Source organism: Passer montanus, unplaced genomic scaffold, assembly GCF_014805655.1.
Source record: "Passer montanus isolate IOZ18808 unplaced genomic scaffold, ASM1480565v1 scaffold53, whole genome shotgun sequence".
NCBI lineage: Eukaryota > Metazoa > Chordata > Aves > Passeriformes > Passeridae > Passer > Passer montanus.
The window spans coordinates 1,467,403-1,491,405 of record NW_024370263.1 but is presented as its reverse complement, the minus strand read 5'-3'; the positions used below and the strand labels follow the sequence as shown (position 1 = coordinate 1,491,405).

Below are 24,003 nucleotides of genomic sequence, written 5' to 3'. Positions count from 1 at the left end.
TACTGTTCCAGACTAGACAGGGTATAAATTCTTAATGTTGACTAAATCAACAACAAAACAGTTTTTTACTGTTAAATTATCTATACCAGAAGTCTGATTTAAGACACTGAGACTGTCTTTGGTGGTCACTTCATGGTCCAAATTACTGCTACCAGGAAATGAGCCAGATTTTAGATGAAATACCTTTACCAGTGGGTCTGTTGCTGCTGTTGTGTATAGACAGTGAGAGTATTGGTAGCATCGTACACGTCAGTCTCATTCTTCTTCTGGTGTTTTTTTAGTACAGAATAAAAAGGCTTGTAATTGTAGATAAAACTTTCAGTCAGCACTTTTGGCCTATGTTCACTCATTCCAGGTGTTGTATATGGGTAACATCAGGGTGTTGTCTGGTTTGGGGCAGGAGTTTATGGACATGCTGGGCAGAACAGGGTAAGGCAAGCAAGGTGGTCAGTTTGAAAAATGCTTGGGTTTTTTCGGAGTGTCTTCCTTAGTGTGAATTCAGTTTGATAGTGTTCTGGTAGCAGAAGGTGATGAGTGGCAGAGTTTGATGTGGCAGGAGGCAACCCGAGTCAGCTCATCCATTGGCAGTTCTTAGGTGCTTCCTTTAAGGGGATTTTGGTGTTTTAACCATATGGCCCATAACTCAGGCTTGTCTCAGCAGAGGATTCACTCCAGTTTTGAATCCCCCTGTGTATCCTATCAGGGAACAGAGCCTGGCAAAAGTAGAATCTCACTCTGCAAGGTCTTTACGTCTCCTCTTCAGTGTTTGGCACGAAGTTTCCTGCTGAAATCCCAAGCCTTTCTGGTCTTTTATCCAAAGCAGACACCAGCTGCAAACTGTAATGAATGTAACACTTGTAGAAGTTGGTGAGGATTAAATGTTTAAATCCTTCACCTGTTTACTCAAATGTGCTGTGTTGAAGCTGTAAGGAAGATGATGAATCCACAAGCTCTCTCCCAGTTTTTAACTATGCTAGAATGTGTTTTGATCAATTCCCTGAGACAGGTGATTAGTGAGACCCATGGCATCCTGAAAACTCAGCTGCCTTGCTGTAGATAGACGGAAGGCAAGATGTTTGCAGTCAGCAACTCTGGCATAGCACCAGTCCTGAGAGTAAAGAACGCTTGGTCTCCTGAGAGCAGTATCTGCTGAGGCTCTTGTTAGTCCTGTTTTGTATCAAGTGGCTTTTCCTTCCCAGCCTAGCTGCTCCAGTAATGTAAAAGTGAAAAATCTCATTTAGCCCACACCAGTCTGACTCTGAAAGAGGATTTCTTTACTCACCCAGTGTGTAAATGTGTTGGTGAAGAGAGTGTGTGTAATGCCCTGATAAGATTCTTGCTTTTGACATTCTCACTCTGCCATTCTGTTCCTCCAGCCCTTTGTTAAAGGAGGGGTGATGGGGCTTGTGGCACTTTTGCCTTGCTCTGCCTGAGCAGTTGTTTTGCTCCTCTACAGATGACCTGTTTTGGTAAATTGCTTCCCCTTTTGTTTTTGTTTTTTTTTTTAACCTTCCCTGATCAGTGTATTTAGTCATGTGAATCTGAAGTAGTGTGGTACTTGCCTTGGCTGAGCTTTCTTGGACACATCTTGGGTTCATACAGGATCCAAGTTTCTACGTAATGATTTGGGGTCTTCAGGGTTCAAGTGTGCAGGTGTTTTCTTTGCTGCCAGGTACAGTCATTGAGTTGTGTCACTGGGGCATTAGCAGTGGGTCTCAGCACTGCTTCATCCTCAGAGGAATGTTGGATCTGGCCTGTGAGGGCTTATTCTAGCAATTGTGGGGTTTTGTTTTTATCCTCTTCTCTACCGATTGTTGAGAGGTGCTGTCTTGTTCTAAGGCAGGGCTGTGATCTTATTTAATTTTTCTTCTTACTTTTAATTATTAATTCTTGACTTCAGGTATTTTCACTCATTTAATAAGCAGTGATTGACAATTAAAATTAGTGCTGTTAGTACAAGACTTACGTGGTACGCTTCTGTCATGACAGTGTTGCAATTTGAAGTTCTAACTCTGAAGTTTTCTTTTGACAAATGTAGTGAGACCAAGGAGCTTTATGTGGCAAAGGGAAGAGGATACAACATGAGGAAGACAGGCCCATCTGTGTAGTTCTGTTTGGAAGGCTTTGTGGAAATAAAGCAAACAAACTGCATCCCAAGACAGTAATTATCTTTGTGTACTTGCACGGATGAGGAGGAGAGAGAAAATTGTGCAGGTGTAATTGAGGTGGTGCACAGTTACCTCGTGGGCAGCTCACAGGACTGAGATGTTCTGAATTGCAAGTTACCAAGTCAAGCAAGGAACAGCTGTACAATTATTAAAATTAATCTTCTGCTGCTTTTATGAAGTGAAAAAGAATTTAACATGAGGATGGGTTTGAGAAATGAGAATTTGTTGTAGTTTTAATGCTGGTTATCACAAATTTGCATTTGTAAAAACAGAATTTTGAGGAGTAGCTAAGGGGTTTTGTTATTCCTTCTGCCCTGTGCGCATTCACAGAAGTAAATTGTTTCAGTGTTGTTGCTTTCTGCTTGGAGTGATGGAAACATCTTTGTTCTGTAACAGAAAACATGACTGTCCAGAGAGTGTAAATTACTGTGTAGAGCAGCTGCTGAATTATACATATACAAATAACTGCATCAATAAAAGGATTTCTTCAGATTCATTCTGAGTTTTGGATACTTGCCCATTTTTATCCTTTCATTCAGTTTATGGTTTAGAACAGCAATTAAAGCAACGTAAAGTCAGGAGAGGCACTTTTAACATTAAAAGCGTTAATTGTACAAGGCTAAGTTTGGTCTCCACCTCCGGTTGCTTTTCTCCCCAGAGCCCAGTTTAATTATCAGTCCCTTTGGGATGACAGCAAGTTCCGTTTTCTTCTGACTTCTAATAGGCTATACTTCAGCATGACAGTAGAAATGGTTCAATAACATCACTCAGTGCTTTAGATGAAAGATTTTAAGAAACATTTTGTAGCAATTAGAGCCACTTGCTTGACTGAGCTAACTGCAGTACTGAGACAGTAGCAGACCTGTCCAGGAAAAAACTGTAAAGCAAAAGGCTGCTGCTGGTTTGAAAAAATACATCTATAAGAGGGTGGTTTATGGCAATATCGATTAAGAGTAGTGTTTAGAGTATGCTTGTCTGAGCATCAACATGGAAATGTAGTGGAACTTGTCAGACTCGCTGAAATATATCTGTGGTCCCTGCCCAGGCCTTGAATGCCTTTAATTAGAGTTTTGGTTTGTTGCAGAAGTAGCAGCATTAATGAAGATCAGTGTTTCCTACTAAATGTAATCCAGCTCTGTTGTAATTGCTTTGCTAAGTGACCAAAATGAAAGCAATCTGTTTGATGGCTTGCAGTTCCTGTCATCATTTCATTGCTAGCCAAACAAACACTGTGCTGGAGTCCCATCACTGCTGAGAACTCAGCTATGGTTAATTTTCAAGTTATTCCAAATAAACTATTGGAAACTGTAAATGTGCTGCCCCAGTGATGTTTGTGATATTAAAATGCTTGCTTGGGGCTGAAATCTCCATATTGATTCAGTTACAAAGTGTTTAAATGTGCTTTTTTTTTTCTTTTTTTCCCTTTCTTTATCTTGGCACCGTTGCTTCTCCCAGGGGCTACGATGACCCCATCGAGACGGAGATGGTCGAGGAGAGGATCCCGTACCTGCACGGCGGCTACGCGGCGCCGCTGGCGCAGCCGGAGCGCGGCAGCATGGCCAGCATTGACCGGCTGGGGAAGCGCTCGCCGTCCATCGACAGCATCCGCAAGGACCCGCGCTGGAGGGACCCCGACCTGCCCGAGGTCATCGCCATGCTCAGCCACCCCATCGACCCCGTCAAGTCCAACGCCGCGGCCTACCTGCAGCACCTGTGCTACGAGAACGACAAAATCAAAAAGGACGTGAGGCACCTCAAGGGCATCCCCATCCTGGTGGGCCTGCTGGATCACCCGAAGCCTGAGGTGCATCGTAAGGCCTGCGGGGCTCTCAGAAACATCTCCTATGGGAAGGATAATGAAAACAAAGTGGCTATAAAGAACTGTGATGGGATCCCCGCATTGATCAGGCTGCTGCGAAAAACAAACGACATGGAAGTCAGAGAGCTAATTACAGGTCAGTGTCTGTGATTTCGTTAATGGATTAGTCTTTAGAACAGTTCTTTCAGCTCTAGGAACAAGAATTTCTGGAGATTACAGCACTGAAGGAGAATTTAGAACACTGGCTGCAGCTGTTGTGTAGCTGCTCCACGTTTGTGTGGTGAGAGTCTGACATGTGCCCATCAGGAGGGGATCGAGATCATCCCTGTGTGTGTGTGGTGCACTTGGGATTCCCTGGATGCTGAGGGATGGATGCTGCTCCTTGGGTGTAGCATGCAGTTGCATGTGCTTGGGCTACTGAAGCTGAAGCTGAAATGAGTTACAGCAGCTCCACTGACAGGTAATTTGTCGTGCACGTGCCCTCAGCGTGTTGTAATCATGAGGTAAGAAGATATGCTGAGCTAAATCTTTCCTTGTTAATCTCTTATAAAACAATCCTGCTGCCATGTCCCCACTCCCTCATATTTAGAGAACAGTCCGTCTCCTCAGGAACACTTCCAGCCTGGTGCTGAGGACTCTTGAGGCTGTTTATGAAGTTGAAGCACTTCTGGGCTGGAAAACTCAGATTTTAGGGAGCATAGGGTCTGCTCTGGACATGGATTTGCTTATTGCAAAGGTTGGAAAAGGGAGAATTACATTTCAGGTTACTGAGTTTGTGCACACTTTGCAGGGAGTTTTCAAACACTTACAGCTCCATTATTTAACCTGTTTTTATTTGAACTTAGTCTTGGGCATCATCCAAGAAGAGCAATAAAGTATTTGCCAAGTTTCAAAGTTCAGCCATTTAAGTGGGAAAGGGTGGAACAGTATGTCAGCTCTTAAAGTAAGGAGAAAGATATTGTTCTTCAGTCTCACATAAATCATGAGGAGTGAAATGGATTTCCCTTTCTCTTCTCAGAAGCCACAGGGGATGTTTGGATGGAGACCAGAGCAGTTCTGATGAATTTCTGTGCCAGAACAGAATTTTTCCTGAAAGCTTTTTGGGGTTGGAAATGGGTCCAGGGCTGAAACTGTTTAGCTGCCTTATCAATGTTGGCTTGTGCAGGTAGACCCTGTTGCAAACATTGATTAAGCCATTAGAGGTAAACATCATAATTCTGTAATTTCCTCAAAAATTATAGTAACTCTAAGTTTTTACTGGTAATCATAATTCTCTGAGATGAACAGTGGCCTTGGGTGTTCTATCTGTTCTTCCACAGCCATTACAGGCTATTTAGCAAACTAGGTCTAAATATACAGTGTTTACAGAAACTAGCAGGGGTATTTTTCCAGCCTTCTATTTAGCAAACTAGGTCTAAATATACAGTGTTGAAACTAGCAGGGGTATTTTTCCAGCCTTTTTCCAGTGAGCTGGCAAAGGAGAGCTGTCTGTTTTGTCAGAGAACCTCTGAGTCGCATGTGCTGGATGTGCTTTGAGAGCTGTCTGTGCTCTGCCTCAACATGGAAACTCTGCAGGTGGTATTTATATTCCATTTGTTGCACTCATTTAATGTGATGGCAGACCTTTTTTTTTAAAATAAAGAGTATCTGTTTATCTGCTGTTCTAGTTTAATCAACACTCATTTCTGGAGTGCTGAGAAGCAATAAATTTATTTCCTTAGATTCAAGAAAGGAGAAGCCAGTCTATAATTTACTCTGAAGGAATATCATTATAGTGCTAGGTGGTAATCAGTCACTTCTAAGATGCAAAAGCAAACTGGATGTTTTTTCTTTTCACTGTAAATGGCGATTGCTTTGATTTCCCGTTGCTTAATTAGCTTTAGAGTTCAAATGCATTTTATTTGGCAGTAGTTTTTGCCAATTAAATGTAGTATTTTTATTCCACCTTGGCTTTTGTTACTTAGAGCTCTTTATTTCCCTTTCAAAAACACCAGGAATACTAAGGGCATTAACCTAAACAGATGTCCAGTAACAGATGATGTGCATTTAATCTCCACCTAACCAGGAATAATTTCATTCCCCTTCTAAAATGATAGCACCAGATCCGGTGTGAGACATTCAAGCTTCAGCACAGAAAAGAAGAATATTCCAGCAATGCCTGTGTGGCTGGTGCTGCTGTACTTGCACTGTGTGTTCAAAGCTCTGGCTGATAATGTGGAATTGTCCATTTGTAAAATGAGCTCTAAAAGTCAGCAGAGAGAAACAAGAGCCAGCTTGAAGTGCAGAGGGAGTATTCAGGCAGGGCTGCTACAAAAGGACTGTATTCTGCAGCCTCAGAAATTCAGATCACAATTCCAATGTTCTCCTGGTAGCAATTGTGACTTCCTATCTGGGTGCTTTTCCCTAGAGATAAACCAAAGCCTACCTTTGCCATGAAAGTTTTTCAGTTTATCTGGAGTGAAATGTCTGGGGACTTCATCAGCAGTGCATTAGGAAAAAGAAAAAAAAATACAACAGCATACAGCATTTGTGTTTATTTCTTTTAACAGGCTCAAAATTCAAGTTTGGTATGACACATTGATTTTTCTACAGTTTCATCTTTCTTTATCTCAATACTGGCTGCTTTTCCAAAAGCTCAGTAGTAATCACCAGCTGGTCATCCAGCTAAGGACAAATAATAAAATAGTCCTGCTTTCCAAAGAGATTCAAATAATTTAAAGAAGTTGAAATAATTCAGTTGTCTGAATTCAAGAGCAGTGCTGGGCTTGAAGTGTTGTTTCTCTGGCTGTGGAGCACTGCCTGCCTGCAGGACAGGAGGTGCCCAGGTCACACAGTAGGACACCCTGTTTGAGGCAGGGCTTTTTGGCAAAAGAGACCATCGTTCCCATCTAGTGTGAGAGTCAGCCCTTGACAGCTCCATGCCTTCTCCTTTGCTTGGTCTGCAGCAGCCACAGCTGGGTCTGGTCACTGTGTTACTGGAGTGGGGAAAAAGCCACACCAGTGAGCTAAAAACACCCAAGGGTGGATGCAGCATCGAGGGAGGAATCAGGTGTGTGGCATCAGTGCTGAGGGAGTCTGGCTGTGCTGGGAGTGTGTTCCCTTGAGCACTTCCCAGGATGCACATTTGGAGAACACAAGGTAGACAACTGTTTTGACAATAAATTTTGGAAGCAGGCAGAGTGTACTGATATACCACTGCTGCCATATTAAGCCAGTGTGTAGATTTTTTTTCTTACAGTTATCACTGGTTTTAGCAGAATTTGAAAAACTTCTTTGGGTTAGTGCCGTCACTGTTTTACCAGGTGTTCTTGACATGCCTGCAAATGGCACTAAACATGATGTCCCTCAAGGTCAGAGATCTGTGAAGTGTGCAAAAACTGCCTTCTAAACTCAAAGATCCATTCATAAAATGTATGGTTACAGATCTTACTTCTCTTTCTTTTTGAAATGTGGAGTTACAAAATGTTTCCTAGCTACTGCACTGCCAAAAGCTTAAGTGTTGGAGTGTCCATAAGTAAGTCATGAGTAGAGCTGTGTTGAGAAATACTCCATAAAATTCTTCCTTCATTTCTTGCTAGGCTTGTAGCTATACTGCTGTACTCTCAGTGGATCATTTTCTTGAGAAAAAGAGAGAAATGAGGATTAAGCTGATAAGGAATTAAATCTGTTCTGATTGGGAAAGCAACAAAAGTTTTATCTTGAGTGATAAGGTTTTTGTGGAGGAAATGTTCCTATCAGATATGCAAGACCAAAATTCTATTACATTCTTTGAAAAGCAATCAGAAATTGGTAGCTTTAATGAATAATTTTGTTCTTTGTGAAAACATTGGAGTAATTTTGTTGTTTAATGACATTGCACTGATTTTAAGTGGTGCAGGACGTGATTCTTCAAATTGGTTATAATTGAAAAATGATTGACCTTCAAAATGCTCTGCAGATGAAATATTTTGATCTAATGCTCAAATAGCAACTTGCAGATAAATCAGCTGGCTCAGAACTGCCAGCTCTGATGTGTGCTGAGGTCCTGCCAGCTGCTCAGCCCTGGACTCCTCTTTAGAGAAGTACCCTGCTCTCTTCAGCTTGCTCATCTCAGATGAGCTTTCTCCTTCCATTTTCTACTCAGGGCTTCTCAGAGGAAGGTCCTTGTCCGTGGTGTGTTCTGTCAAACACTGGCTCACATCGAGGTGCTCAACTTGACCGCTACTGAAAGGAGCACAGCTCCAGTCTTCAGGACTTTGATCCAAACAAGTCTGTCAAACAAATGCCCCCCAGACCAGCATGCAACAAGAATTCCTCAGGGAATATATTACAGACTGCTTATTTTTCCAAGTGATAAACTGTCTGGTATGGACCACAGAAAAGGAATTAAACTGCTTCTAGTTTCTTGGTGATATTGGATTTTTTTTTTTTAAATAAAAGCTTGTAGTTCTTTTCCTTGCTTAATATGGTGAAAAATCAAGGTTGATGGTTGAAGCTAGAAGTACATAAGTACATTACTCATAGTATTTATGAATAAAATACAGATTGCTAGTCATCATGTTCATCTTCTGAAGAGCAGTACTTCATCTTTCTCTAGTCCTAAAACTCATGCAGTCTGTGGTCAGAAAGGCCAAGGCTTGTCATGAAAGTGCATGGAAACTTTAGATAACTTCATTCGCCTTGTGCTGCTGTGTTAGTGACATGATTTCTCCTGAGTGCTGTTTATTTGAATTGATTAGAGTTTTAAAAACAGTGTTTCCAGCTTTTTGAAGCATTGGTGTGTTATGCTAAGAGTAACAGTAATACTTAAAGATGGATGTCAAATTTACAGCAATTTTTTTCCCTCTGATTTTTTTTGTGCTGCTGAATGCTACAGTTGGATCTGAATTTGTTCCCTTAACCTAAAGGCTGTCACTATCAGTGACTTTCCTCTAGCACAGAAAGGATGCTGGGATTTAGGGCTCTTTGTTTCATAATTTTGAATAAGAAAAATGTACTGTCAGTGTGCTTATTTTCTATATCCTTTCCTGTGAAATTTTTTCCCTATGAAGTCAGTGTTCAACCTGAAGTTTTTTTCTTTCTTTGGAACCACTGGACTCCCTCACCTCTGTTTATCTTGTGCTGCATTTCTTTTAAGGGCTGGGCATTTTTCCTTGCTAAATGCTGTTCAACAAAGGGATTCTTTTGGATTTCCTTATGCACCATCAAGGAGAATATTATAAATTTAAGTGCTTTGACCTTTTGAATAATTTGAAGTGTTTGCACTAATTTTTTCAATAGTAAGGCTATCTTTTATTCTTTCTCTTCTTCAGTTTATTGTTTTGTATGGAACATTGTAGAGATGGGAAGCAGATGAGAAATGGAAAGCTTGTAAAATGCTGGGGGAGTTTTCATCAAAGAGGGTGCAGGAAAGGTTCTGTGTAACTCCGATTCCCTTTGTCTGGTAGTCACTCACTGAGATTTACAATCGAATTGTGTTTGCCCTAAATAGTTCATTGCCTAAGTTTCAGCGAGCCCCTTGATAAAAAATCTGTGTATGTGGAAGAGCTGCTTCCTTAGGGGCAGGGGGTTCTCTTGGTCAGGGTGGGGTTACAGCATTAAAGCTGGTGGTAGATGGGCAGGTTGGTGCTGCAATCCAGTTGGAACTCTATTGAATCCACAGTTGCATTTCATCTCTTGAAATAACCTCTGGTGAATGAGGATATAGGAAGAGTTTGGAGATGGTGATTTTATTTTACATGTTGTGGTTGGAGGTATTGAAGTCTAGATACAAATCTCTAAGTCTTAAAACAAGGAAAAGGTTTTAGTACTGGAAAACTTTCATACAATCCTGTAATATTAGAGGTCTTGGAAATTTTGTAGGTATTCTTAACTTTTACTTATAGATCTGCCTTGTTCTTCTTAAGCAGTAAAATTTGCCTTTGTTGTTCCTCTCTAGAAGAAATAGATTACATCACTGCTCCAGGAAAGATTGAAAGGGGCTGAAACAGAAGGTTGCACTTGTGTTGTTCTGTTTTGGTTTTTAGATGTATATACAATCAGGTGGAGATTTACAGTTTGCACTGTTATCTGCACAAGTCCATAGTAACACAGGGAGCCTCAGGTTGATATTCGATCTGTTTAGGAAAGATTCCTTGTGTGTTTTGGGGAATCTGGGCTTTCTGTTTGGGCTGTCTGAAAATTTTGCTAGAACTCACACTTTTCCTTGGAGACCAAAAGCGTGTGTCTGGCTCCCTCCAAGTGTTGTTGCTGACATTTCTCAGATGGTACCAGGCTGGGTCTGTGCAGAAATTCTCTCTGAAGTGAGCGTTCTGTTTTAGTCCTACTCTGATGAGTAATAACTGTCAGGACACTGATACAGGTCTGCTGGGAGGCTGTATCACTTATCTAACACGGGGTATTTTGCAGCTATAAAGCTGTTGTTCTGTTACTCGGTTTTGATGTTTGACTTCTGTCTGCTTTGGCTCATAATAGAGGTAAAAATGAAAAGACAGTGGAGTTTTGGTTTCTGGCTTCTTCAAGAAATCATATGCTTGTGGCACCAGGAGATTTGAACACAGATATTGCTTGTGACAGGAAAATGTGAAAATAAATAATAGAGAGGAGACTTGAATGAAATATTATGTTGTGCAGAAGATAAGCATAAGATCAGTGATCCTCCAGAAATTCATCTCTCCTAGGATTTGCTCAATATACTTTGCTTCACGGGATGAATTTTTACTTTTTGAGGCATAGTTAGACTTGAAAGTGTAACGCAATTTGTATACAGCAGAAAAATCCTATTAATCTCCCATAGTACATCACTTTTATGTACTCTGTGTAGGGTTTGATGAGTTCAAAAATATCCATGTCTTGATAAAAGTGCTTTCGTGCTCTGTTGAAGAAGCTGTGGGATTTTCCCTAAGCTGGTTCTGGTCTGGCATCTCATCAAGTTGCTTTGCCTTCTTGTTTAGTTTTATGATTTAACCTTCAAGCACTTCCCTGTGAATCCTGTGATTCTAGACTTAATACAGTTGTTACACTCTGGCTGTTCCATAATCCCCTGCAGGCACCCTGTGGAATTTATCCTCCTACGAGCCCCTGAAGATGGTCATCATCAACCACGGTCTGCAGACGCTGACCAACGAGGTGATCATCCCCCACTCGGGCTGGGAGAGCGAGCCCAACGAGGACTCGAAGCCGCGCGACGCCGAGTGGACGACGGTCTTCAAGAACACCTCCGGCTGCCTGCGGTAAGGCGCGGCCGCGCCTTGATTCCCCGTCCTTTCTTGGGGTTTTAGTGAAGAGTTTGAGCCACTGACTATTTAGGATTCAAAGTGGTTTTTCTAAAATTCCTTTCTAAAGGTTTCTAAAAGGAACCTTTTCTGGTTTCATACTGTGTTTGCAATTCTGGAAGAACCTTGAGAGCAGGACAGTTCATGCTAAAAGCTGGACTCAGGAGGAGTCCTGATGCAGTCTGAGAAACCTGAAGAATCAATGTTCCCTAAACTGAGTGGGTCTCATTTTGCTTTTCTTTTGAGAAAAAATAGTTACACTCAGTTTAGATTCTTCAGCTTTGTGAAGAAGTCAATTCATTTGAATAAAACTAAAAGATTTGGCATTATACCTTCTCTTGCTCTTAAATGTATTCCTGTCAGATTTCTACTGATTAATGCATCTTCAGAAGTTTGTTAATTTCTGTTTCTTGGGCTTGTGGTATCTAAATTGTAATAGCTATTCCCCCAGGTAACTTCACAAATGAAGAAAGTAATGAAAAGTGTTCTGGAAGGGCCCATTACTGAAATTATTTGCAGTCCCACTGGAATCTGAGGTCCTTTAAGCAGACTCCAGACATCATAGGTTTTTACTTACTAGTGTCTCATTTCTAAGGGTGTTCTGCAAGAGGAAATTAGTCATGGTGAGGGAATAAAAGGATTAGCTCAATGAATATGAGATTCTCCAGTAAGTATAGACAATAAATTGGTCATTAGTAGACTAGCCTAATCCACATCATAAAATATTATTAGTATGTGGATCCACTCAAACTTCTGTACTCCAGGGTATCTCTTGGGTTTGTTGATCAGTTGGGTTTGGACTTTTGCAGGTTTTTTGTTTTTTTTTTAAATTTTAAAGTAAGGCACTGGTTTTACAGATGCAGTTTTTTTTTTTTTTTTTTTAATTTTAAAGTAAGGCACTGGTTTTACAGGAAACTCCAAAGCTTGTGCCCTTTTGGACATTGCATTCTTAAAGCCTGTGAGGAAGGGTGTAAAACATAGTACTGAGATGTTAAAAGAATTTAAACTTCTGGTATTTCAAAGTGGTTCTGATAGAACCTGAATTGCATCAGGCTGACACCCAGTGAATGGTAGCTGTTTCTGCTGTTGAACAGGGAAATGTCTTTCAGTCCTCTCATCTCTGGTCTCTGCTGTCATAGTCAGGAGGGACTTGGTGCTTCCTTGTGGAAAATTTGAAGCTTCCATCAGATGTGGGGCGAGGTGTTGTCATGCTTGACTGAGGCTGCCTGAGGTAGATGGGGATGTGAGAGCAGGGAAAGGTAATCTGGAGAAGGTAATCTGTCCATGTCTGTGCTGAGCTGTGGAGACAGCAGCCTCTTGCACAGGAGCTGGGAGAACTGCCCTGCTGTCTGCCCACTTTGTGCGGTGAGGGGAGTGAGTGCAGGAGCCAGAAGGTGCAGGAGCAGGTGGGTCTGAGCTGCCTTTCAGCTGATTGTGCTTCCTGTTCCCCTGTCAGGGATATTACACACACTGTTTGTAGAGCACTTCCAGATCTAGGGGTCTAAATGGACATATCAAAAGTAATTAACATTAAAACTGTTGGAAATGATTTTGTGTTGTGTGTTGAAATCCTGTGCAGCTCATCTTTAAAAGCAGCAGCAAGATGTGATGGTTAACACCAACAGAGAATAAATTGTTGCAGCCATCTGTCTGACAGACATCAGTCTTTAAAAACCCCTTTGCCTACACTTCTCTCACTGACTCAGTAGCTGGTCCTAGAAATTCAATTTTCCACGAATGGAGCTTATTGCAGACTGCAAACTGTTCACTAGTTTGATATTTAATTGGGAGGTTAGGCCTCTTGATTGTGTGCCAGCCTCCCTTTGTCCTCTTTGGAAGTGAGCCTCAGGTGTGAGCTGCGTTGTCTCCCAAAATAACTGGAACAATCTCTGAGCTTCTGAGGTTTCAGGTGTCATTGCAGTTTAGGTGTCTAAGAGAACAAGGCACTGTGCATGCAGCATGGCATTCGTTTCAGTATCATCTTTTCAGTTAATGAAGTTTATCAACAGATGTGGGTGAGTTTGTTCCAAACTCAGTGATTCACAGCATGAACTGCCGGTTAATTATTACTTGCCTCTTTTTTTTTTTAACACTGCTTACTCATCTTTACTTTGTTCTTAATCTAGGTTTCTCCTTTCATAATGAGGAGCCATGGAAACACTCATTTGAAAATAATTAAAAACAAGTAATTAAAAAAACCCACACTACAATTATTTAGCTTTACCTCTTCAGTTCCTGGTCCATCCCACTTTCATTTCCAGTCTTACCCACTTTCCCCTGTGTAACTTGTGTCTCTCCCTCCTCACTTTGGGGGTTCAGGTGCTGGTGTCTGTGCAGGTCTGACTAGGTCAGGGTGAGCTACGTAGCCACCTTGGCCCAGTGCCTCAGGGTGGATTAAGAGCTGCATTAACAGCAGGGGTGGGGTGTGTGGTGTGGGATGGAAGGATGCTTCAGCTGCAGGCTCAGTGATTGGGGCAATACCTGAGCAAAGATCAGTACCTGCACCAGGGCTGGGGATTAATTTACAAGATAAGAGCCACGGTCCATGCACTCTGCCCTTGGCTGGAGCTGAGGTTGCTTTCTGGCTTTCTGTAGCCCTGATTTACTCACTTGCTGGAGTAACAAAACTCCCACTGTGATGCTGAATACTGATTTAGGTTTACTTGCACCCAGCAGTGGACCCGCTCTTTATCTGTGTCTGATACTGAAAAACATTGGAGCTGGTTATTTACAAGCTGGAAATCAGAGAAGCTGCTCACAGTTTATCATCAGAAAAGCCATTCAAGAAAGCTGTTTTACCATGTTATTTCATTCTGGCACTGCCTGGGACACTCAGTGGTGTCCACTGCAGGCTACTGTAGCTCACTACATACAGAGAGTCAGTGGGAATCCAAGGAGGAAAAGGCCACTGGTGAAGGTCTGTATTGACTGTTGTTTATTTAAAGGGCTCTTCTGAAGTCAGGCTCTCTCCTGTGACTGGGCCCATTGTAAGGATATTTTGAATCCTGGTATCATCTGGAACACAGCTGATGGGTTCTGTGTCCCATCTCGCTCTGCTCTTGACTTGCCAAAAACTCTGTTCAAAGAAATGTTTGGGGGAATCCTGTATTCTCCTTTGAAGACTTAGCAGCACATCCATGATGATCTGATAATGAAATTTATTGGATGCTCTTTATAATCTTGACACTCAAGTTTTCAGAAAGTGCAGGTGATGGTAATTTTGTCTTCATTCTCATCCTGAGATCGGGAAAAAGATGCCTCCTCTTACTTTACTGTGTTTCCAAGGGTAGACACAATGTGATGAATAGATCTGCAATATCCATAATCACTTTACTGCTGCAAATGGTCCCTAGCCTTGTGAGGGATGCTGCCCTGGGTGTCATTTTATAAAATGAGTATTACTGTATTCTGTTGAAGCTGATAAAAGAAACATGTGTGGTAAAAATCTGGAAAGGAACAGTAAAAGACAAAGTGGATTTTTGGTTATGAAGCAGTAGGACTGGGGAAGAAGTAAGGAAGACTTCTGCTTACCATAGGAGAATCATTAAGTATGCACAGATGTTGCTTCATTTCATTTACAGTGCAAGTTTTTATGTCTTCACATTGTATTTTATTCTTTTAGGTATGTGGAGAATGTATCTTCTAATTACTGCCTTTTTTTTTCTTTTTCTTTAAACACTTTAATCACTACTGAGATTTGCAATCCAGAAGCATTTGTCTTCAAATTGCGCTTCTGGTGAAATAATGGAATTATTTGGTGCATCTTCATGAGGCCATTTCATGATACTCCCTACAGCTTTTACCCAGACATTGAGGTGCTTCAGGAGAAGAGTATGAGTTGAGCTCTTGCAGGAAACATGGATCTGTGGTTCGTGAACACCCAGGCAGTACCAGAGACCTTGCCTGGCTCCTCTGGTTTCTCCTAAAGTGCTTCCCTGCTTTGCATGGAAATTGCTGCATCTGTGGGTCAGAGCACTGTTACAGTCACATCATCTTGTTAGTTGTCTGTGGAGATGCCCACCATGATTCCTAGTTCTTCTGGAAGCAGCAAGGATTTTAATGGTTTAAAAATTAAATTCATTCTGAGCTTAATTGCTGGTTTCTGCCTAATTACTTTTAATTCTCTCTTGGATTTTTTCACTTACAAGAGGACAGAGTAGAACTTCATTTCTAAATTGCCAACTTTCTAGCCTGATTCCTGTGCTAAACTGACCTGCTGTCAACAAATGTTAAATGAATTAATTTGCATAGCAAACAGATGCAAAGTGCTCCTTTTTCCAGGGGTACCATCTGTAGTTGCAGCATTTCTTGTCAGTTCTCCAAGTACACAGAAATTCGCATTTACAAATATCCTCAGGGTTCAGAGCCCTGGCCGAGGTGTATGAACACAAACAAACTGCACCCACCTGACTTTCCCTAAAAACACACATTCTTCAGCTGGAGATTGCACATAACAGCTTGTCCAACATCAGCCCCTGAGAAGGGAAGGGACATCCTACATCCAGCTGTACCAGGAGACGTGAGAAGTGTGGATTTATTTGCTGGTGTGCTACTGCACTGACATAATTACAGGCAAGATTAATGGTATAAACCTTTTTGTGGTCTAATTTTTAATAGCCCTGTCTCCTTCTGGCTTTGGTGAGGTTTAGGCTGCTAAGTGCCTTAGGGGATCTGGACTTCACTGATCTTCAATCTTCTGTCTTTACTGTGGGACTAGTCCCTTGGTATGTGCCTTCCCCTGAAGTTGCTGTAAATACCAGTAGTTCAAGGATTTTGTAATGATTCATCCTACAGGCATAGGCATAACTGGGAATAAGCAACTCCTGTAGGTATAAATTAAGGGTTTGGTCCCGTGGAATCAACAGCTGAGAGGTTTGGTAAATATGAGATTCGATGCTCAAAGACATGGTGTAAGGACTCGGGGAATTCAGAGCCAGAAGTATGCTCCACCAGGCTGAGAAATGATGTAAAAGTATCTGCACGCCCCTCTTAGGTGCTTCAGAGGAAAGGTGGCTGCAGGAGCTTGATGGTAAATCAGTAATACTTGGGACGTGTCAAATCCTTTTTGTATGGAAATAGTCTGAGCCTTTTTCTGAGGAGGACAGAGCGTTGTGGTAGGTGCCTGTACATCCTGTCCTGCAGATATCACTTGCAGTGTTTCAGTCACAGGTAGCTCTGTGAGTGAGTCCTGGTGTCTTTGTATCTCAGGAACACGTGTGTGTGCCCAGACACAGCCTGCACACACTGCAGCAGGAGTGTCTGTGAGGCATGTGGAGGTAAAGAAGGGTTGTCAAGCAACGTGTGCCTTGTTTGGACAGAAAAGGTCTCTCTCTTTGCCCCTGAAAACACTTGTATTGAGTGTATCAGTGATGTTGGTGTGCCTTTTTTTTTCTTCCCATCTCTGTGTGCTGAATTTGAGGAACAAAAAAAAGTAAGGTCATCAAAACCAGGTTCTTATGCTCTCCTTTCTTATTAATGATTAATGTGTGGCTTTTCTCTGAAGAAGAGTGCCTGGGAATTAGAGCTTTCAAAATGCATTACTTTCAATCTCTATTCATCTTTAGATCCTGCAGGCATGATAATAGTATGTGGTGACAGTCACCTAATACTTGTCCTGTGTGCACTCATACACTGGAGGCAGCCTTCGTCTCCATGTGGCTGAGGTAAGAAGGCGCTGAAGTGCAACTCTGTGACCTGGAAGGCGCTGAAGTGCAACTCTGTGACCTGGAAGGCGCTGAAGTGCAACTCTGTGACCTGGAAGTGCTGCCCAGTGCAGAGCAGGGTGCAGGAGCTGAGGCTCGGGTGGCTGCTGTGGTGCTGCCACACGAGCTGCCCTTGGTGTCAAGGGAGCTCTGCTCACTGAAGCATGGCACAACACAGAAGGTAGAAACTAAAGGCTGGCACCTGAACTCACATTTCTGTCTTTTCTATCAGCAGCAAATTTGCATTAGTACAGAGCCCTCCTCAGCAGCTACACTTCTCCCCAACTCTAAAAAAGGTTGTTTGCCTAAGTCATTTGTTTGACATTCCCTTTTAACTGTGTGTGTTCTCCTATCCTAGCTGTACTAGTCCTTTCCTGTGCTTTGCAAGGCAGTTATTAACCAAGATCATCTGGAGAGGACTCCTCCCAAAGGTTGATGCTTTGCTGTCCCACCCAGGGCAGCTGAGGGCAGATGCTGAGGCTGCTGTGCTCATGTTCAGTGTGCAGCCTGTGGGAGATTGGTGCTCCAGGTACTGGAGCTAATGATACTGTCAGTCTTTTGGTGTGCAGCAGGTGCTTTTGAAGTGAACTTTGAGAGAAGGAATAGTTCCAGAAAGAGATAAAAAGGGAACCAAAATTTGCCTGTGAATCTTCACTTTAGAGGTAGCAAGTAGCACGGAAAGGGAGACGCTTATCTGCCCAACCCAGACTGGAAAAAATCAACTCAAATTAAAAACCCACACAGAAGAGAGGAGTGAGCAAAGGCAGTTTCTTAATTAGCTTACTGATACTGTGCAGGATCACAGCATATGGCTGTCCTGGGGCTTATATGATGAGCAGAGCGTTTAATTCGTGCTAGTAAGGAGCTGTTAGGGTTCCTCCTGACAGTTCCTGATGTTTAGCTTGTAATATAAATAAATTATGCATAGATTTTAGCAGCAGAGACATAACCTAGTTACATGCAATCTTAATGCTTTACAATCATATCTTGAGGTATAAATTTAAAGTTGTGCACTTGCTTACTGCCTTTTGTCATTACTTAGGAATGAACCTAGGTCCCTCCTCCCTTGGCTGTCAGGAAAGGGAATCTGCAAAAATGTCTGTTGTTGTGGTGGGGTGAAGAGCAGCACTGCAGCAAAGCTCCTGCAGTCATTCTAATGCATGTAGTCTGCTTTGGAAGGCTTGTGAGCCCTGATGCTTTGTTAGATTAATGCCACGTCCTTTCTGTATTTTTGAGATTCTTTGTCATGGCAGCAAGCATGTGTGGTAAAGCAAGCCAGAGTCCCTTGGCCTTTCCTCCAGGAAGAGACTGGAATAACTTGGAAGCTAAGTAGCTGCTGGGCATCATGGAATTCTCGTGCAGTGGGTTTCTGCATCATTTTGCATTACAGGAGAGCAAGCTGAGGCCCTCCAAGTAGGTCATGCAGGAAGTAACCAGTCAGCATTTTACAGAAAAGGCATTACAAGGTGCTTTGGGTATAGAATGCCAGAGATAAGAGATAGATGTCGAGTCCATCCTTTGTTAAACCATACCCTTGAGCCCCAGCCTGTTTCAGACAGGCAGTGCACACGTGGGTATGAAGTGTGACAGGTGCCCTGTAGATTTCTTGCTCTGTGCCATTGCTGCTGGAGCACAGATTGAGCTTGTGAAACCCTTTTTCAGGGGTGGCTTTTGCTATGTCCTCTCAAGCATTTGGTCAGCGAAACAAAACCAACCACTTTATTTAAATAGGTGGAAGGGTTTGCATGCAGAGAACCTGGGGCTGCTCTGCTGCTTCTCTCCTGGGTGTAACTGGTCAGTGAATGCTGGAGTGGAGCAGCAGTGTCCAGTGAGATCCCTGGTCTGAACAACTACTACCCAGCTGCTCCCTACATAAATCAGCATCAGTAGAGCTCCTCTGGCTCTCTGTGCATTTCATTTGGACTTCAGCTTCTTTCTGCTTTCTTTGCCATATTCTCTGCTTGATTTCTGATGGAGCTCTCTGCTGGCAAATTGTTCTGTACAGGGCCCTCTGACCAGAGCTGCCTGGATCAGGCTATCTTTGTGTCACAGGCAGCTTCTTTCTTTTTCTCTCTTGTTTTCAGAACAATGAATTTTAATACCAATTAAACTTTCTGGTACTTGATGTGAACTGAAGTATGGAATCCATTCAATTTCTGCATGAAATGATGGAATGATTTTTAAATGTTGTATATTCCTCCTTTGAGACATAGCAGGCCTAGAAATACACTTGGAAATAGAGTTCATTTACTACAACTCTTTATTGATCCATCTCCTTTGGCTGGCATCCAAATAAAAATTTCTTTATTGTGAAGCAGTTTGTGGGTGTGGAAGGGTGCTTGTATAGCAAGGGTTCTGCCTGCCAGAGTAGGTGGACAGAACAACTAATATATTTTAAACTAGACTTGTGAGAAGCTGTCTTTTATCAGCTGAAGTATGCAAACAGTGTCTGGACAGCAAAGCCTCAGTGATGGTGCTGGTCAGAGTCTGGCAAGGGGGTGGAAAGAGCTCTCCACTGTCTTGGCTTCAGCTCTCAGCTGTGATTCTTCCAGGGAAAGGTGGAAGTGTTACTAGGAGGATGTCTTAAAAATTTCCAGTTCAACTTCCTATTTATAGAAAAAGCAAAGTCTCCAAGCTGTTGTCTTCATTCCCAGCTAGATCTCTAAACAAAGTGCTTTTTACACCTGCTGAAGTGAAGCAGGAGGGGAAGTGTTCAGTAACACTCCAGCCTTGGCTTCATCTGCAGCACTGTGGGATAGCATCTGATGGTGCTCTCCAGGCAAGTGACAGACAAAACAGTCCTGGAAGTACTAGTTTTAATTTTCAGAGCTGAAGGTGTCTGCCTTTTTTTCAAGTTTCTCTTCATCATTAAAAAGAAAACAGTCCAGCAGCTCTCCACATCTCCACTCTGTCAGATTGTTAGGGAGAGCACAGAGGGGGTACTGCCACATGATTGCATTGAAAGAGTGCAAATTAAGTACCCTGTACTTAATTACTTTAAAGTCTTTTCTCTTGAAGATAATTCTGGTGTGTGGCACAGACAGTAGTAACAGCTCACCTCACCTAAGGGTGATGAATGCCAGTTCCCTTCTGCAGATGTAAATGTAGCATTCAGAATTGCATATTATTAAGACAACTCTTTGGTAATGATAACCTTATCGAAGGCGTGAACAGATTTCTCAGCACACTCGCCCCCATTCTCTGAAGTCTTTAATAGCAACAGACTGCATTCCAAGCCTGATGAGTTTCTGTGCTCCTAGATATTTACTTTTATTTAACATTTACTTAGTGCTTCTTTGTTTTGTTGTTTTGGTTTTCTTGTTTTGTTTTTTTTTCCCCAGGGAAAGCATATATTTGCAACATCCTTACAAATTCTCTTCCATTAGTCCTGGCCACAGTCTGGACTCCAAGAATTTGAGGAAGAATTCAGGTTGCTTTTTCTGTTTAAAGGCTGGAGATGTAAAATCTCTGGAATGAGATTTGTGCTTTACTGTAAAATCAGTCATCATGGTTTCTTTCCTATGTACCTGGAGTCACATGGGCAGTAATTCTGTATTTTGTTTCTAGAATTGTTCTTCAGACTGTTACAGGAAGCACACTGAAGGCTCCTATTACCCTTTGCATTGTGACATAAGAAAGACACTTCTGTTTTTAAAATACGTTTGTCATTTAATAGAGTCTTGGTAAAGTATTGAAAAGCAGGCAAGTCTGGGAAAGCAGCAGAGACCTCCCAGAGACAGGACAAATGTGCAGAACACTGGGGATGAATGGCAGGTCTCATTTGTCACTGGTTTGTGTAAAAATAGTTTGTGTAGTTCCCCCTCATCATTCCCACCCTTCTCAATAGGCAGTCAGCTTTATTGTAACAGGATATTTGCCTGTCAGCAGTTCCTCAAAAGCCCTGCAGAGTTGTTCAAACTTCAGTAAGTAGCTTTGACTTACATCTACTGAGGTTCTTGATATTAATTTGCCCCAGCAAGCAAGTCAGTGAGATCATTTGTTTAATTGCAATATCTTCTGGCCATTCCAGGTCTTGCATGGCAGCCTGTCTCCTAAGTAACAGAGTTAGCAGCACCTCAGCTGGGGTCTCAGCTGCTTTTCTCTTTGGTGTCTTGTGTGAAACAATCCATCCCCTGAAGAATTACTGCTGGTGCATAGCAGTACTTGTGTCATGTGTAGAAAAGTTAAATGAAAAGCAAAGCTCTGTACTTTCTCCAAGTCTGGATGCCATATGTTACATATCTCCATTGCTTGAGTTTCTGGCCTGGGTGAGGCTCTGCATTCCTTCTGTGGAGTGTTGCCCTGTGCAAAGGGACTGCAAATCCTCTGTTGGCTGCTGGAATCCGTCATGTTTGTTGATTTCCATCACTCTTGGAAGAAGGGTGTTCAGAAACCTTGCTTTGAAGGCTTCCTTTGGACAATGCTTTGGTTACATCTTTCATTGCATCACGTTTAACAGATACAAGATGCAGAACAATCCCAGTGCAGATGTGAAATGGGAAGAGATTTTTCCTGACTCCTGTCAGTGGAGTGTGCTATCAGGTTGATTATTCCATGGCAGTATCTGTCCTTTTTCATGACCAGTGCCAGCAGTAGCTCTTCTCTCCATGTCATCCCTTGTGTTTTCATGCTCCAGCCCCTCCTGAAGACCCAAGATGAATTTGACCAATGACTACCAGGTAATGCTTTTCAAGGAGGTGGATGGTAGAGTCTTAAGGCCATGGCAGAAATGCAGCCTGACATTTTCCTGGGTTGCATGGACTTGTGAAGGCATTTTTGGATCATGGAAACCAAACCTGGCAGCACTTCTCATGGGATGGTCAGATGAGAACTTAGTCAAAGCACACTGTCATTGTTTTCATGGGGCCCACCTTAGTTTAGAGCTTAGAGGTGTCTGGCATGGGTCTGAAATGCAAATATTTCCATGGGGTTTGGGAGATGTTCACTGCCTTTTGCAGTGTTGGAGCAGCAGGAAGAGCAGTCTCGTGATGCAGGTGCTGATCTCCCTGGGCTTTGTCTGTCTGAGATCTGCCTGGACTGCTGGGACAGGAGTGGGAGCTGAGCTCTCCCATAGGCTGGGGTGCACTTACAGACAAGGAATGGGGTTTGTTCTTCCATGGCAGATAAATCCCAAAGACTGCAGGAAGCTCAGTACCCAAGGAGGGAGGACTAACAAAATCCAGAGTTGTGTATTTATAGAGCAGGTGTTTCTGCATGAGATGCTTGTAAGGATACATTTTGTGATGTGCTGGTTAAAACATTAAAACTACAAAGTTTGATGTCTGGATAACTTAGTCATAGCATTAATTAGCTATTAACTTGATCCTGCAGAGTTTTCATGCTTATTTATGTGTGATGTATGTGGTAATTTTTTCTCGAGGCATTAATTTCCAGTAAATTTTTCTGTAGTTGAGGAGACAGGGATATCAGCAGGCCACACGCTTACTGATACAGTATTATGTTTTTCAGTCATAATGTTATCAATGTCTACCTTGATATTAGCCCCAGAACAGATCAAGAAGTAAGAAAGCAGGATACACAATACTGTGATGCTGTTGATAACCAAAGTGTAAAACAAATGTGGTGCAAATGTGGTAGCACAAATGAACCAGAGCAAAATCTCTCCTGAATGGGCCATAGGGCAAGGAAGGTGAGAAGGTTGAGCTGTTCTGCTTTTAGACTGGCAGTGCTGCACGAGAATTCTAACACTGTGAGACTTAATGAGGGAATAAAAAATGTGATACACAGCTCCAGATAAGACCATTTATAGTGCATTTCTGTCACCCTGAAGCTTAACAAGCAGTGTTCCACATTAATAGATGTGCTTGAAGGTGGAGCTGCTATCATTTATTGTTGTAACTCCTGAAAGGTATCTCAGAAAATTTGAATTCTAATTTGAGTTTCATAAAGACGTAGCATTAAAATTCACATTTGTGTTTTTGATACAAAAGGATTAGTACAACTGGAGATAGGAAAACAGCATGTAGAATTCTCTTCCATCTATCCTGTGGAATCGTTTTAATACCCACTTTACCTGCCTTCTATCATCCATTGCTAGAGGTGAAGCTGTGTTAGGATTTGAGAAAAGAATTTGTTTATCTCTGCATTTCATTTGTGTTCTTAATTGAAAGTTAATGTGCTGTTACAGCAACCAGCTCACAATTAAGTGCCTTCAGACTTTGAGAGGTCTCTGAGAAAATGTGGGTTTTCTTAGCTATCCAATTAATACAGCAGCCTACCCAGATGACCAGGACACAGGAGGGGACCATGATTGATTTGTTAATTACTTGGAGATTGGCAGTCCCTCTAGTTAAAAGCAAAAACTGACTGCAGGATTCTGATAACAGAAGGTAATGATGGTGTCCTGAGCTTTTGAGAGGTAACCTTACATGGCTTTGTGGGATTCAAGGACCTGAAAGTTGAAAGGTTGTCTGTGTTATTGTTGAAATTATTGTGCTTCAGCTTTGGGAAGAGCTTCCATACAGGTTTGGTCAGTGAGCACAATTAAGAATAATTTTGTCACTTCATTTTCCCCCTAAAGAAAAGGGGGGGGCATGGGGGAAGGCAGCATTTGGAAAATTCACTTGAATTTTATTTATTTTTTGGGTAATGGCAGATTGATGCTTATGCAAGGCTGGGGTATCAGTTTGTGCTCTCTGGATGAGTAAGGCCAAGTTCAGAGGTCCCCTCTGACAGGTTCTGCCGTCATTGATAAGTGTAACAACTCCAAATAGCTTTCCACTGTCTTGCTTCTTCTACCTGTGCCAGTCTCTTGTGCAGTTTTGAGAAATTCAAAGCCATGTAAACTGTTGTCCTTTCCTTACTAAAGGTGACTGACCCAGACTTTGTAATCAATCTGCTGCACACAGCTTTTTCAGTTTCTGTGGCCTTGATGCTGCTGAGCAATCTTGTGATTTATCATGTTTTTCCTAAGGTAGTGAAAGTATCTTTTAGTTTGGAACTGCTGGTTTTCAAATTAAATTTTTGGTTTGCATACTCTTTGTTCTGCACACACCAGCCTGGTTTAAGATGAGTCCCTGGGCTCACCAGCAAAGCAGAGA

At 42.2% G+C, this 24,003-nt stretch overlaps 1 protein-coding gene across 7 annotated transcripts in view; it reads left to right on the top strand.

The window, feature by feature from the left end:
- ARVCF (ARVCF delta catenin family member) overlaps positions 1 to 24,003 on the top strand; it is a 250,175-nt gene that overhangs the window by 174,698 nt on the left and 51,474 nt on the right. For all 7 annotated transcript variants that reach the window (XM_039724775.1, XM_039724776.1, XM_039724777.1 and 4 more), the window contains 2 exons: positions 3,624 to 4,123; positions 11,015 to 11,198. In XM_039724775.1, coding sequence (XP_039580709.1) covers positions 3,624 to 4,123; positions 11,015 to 11,198 — 684 coding nt within the window. The remainder of the gene's footprint in view (positions 1 to 3,623; positions 4,124 to 11,014; positions 11,199 to 24,003) is intronic.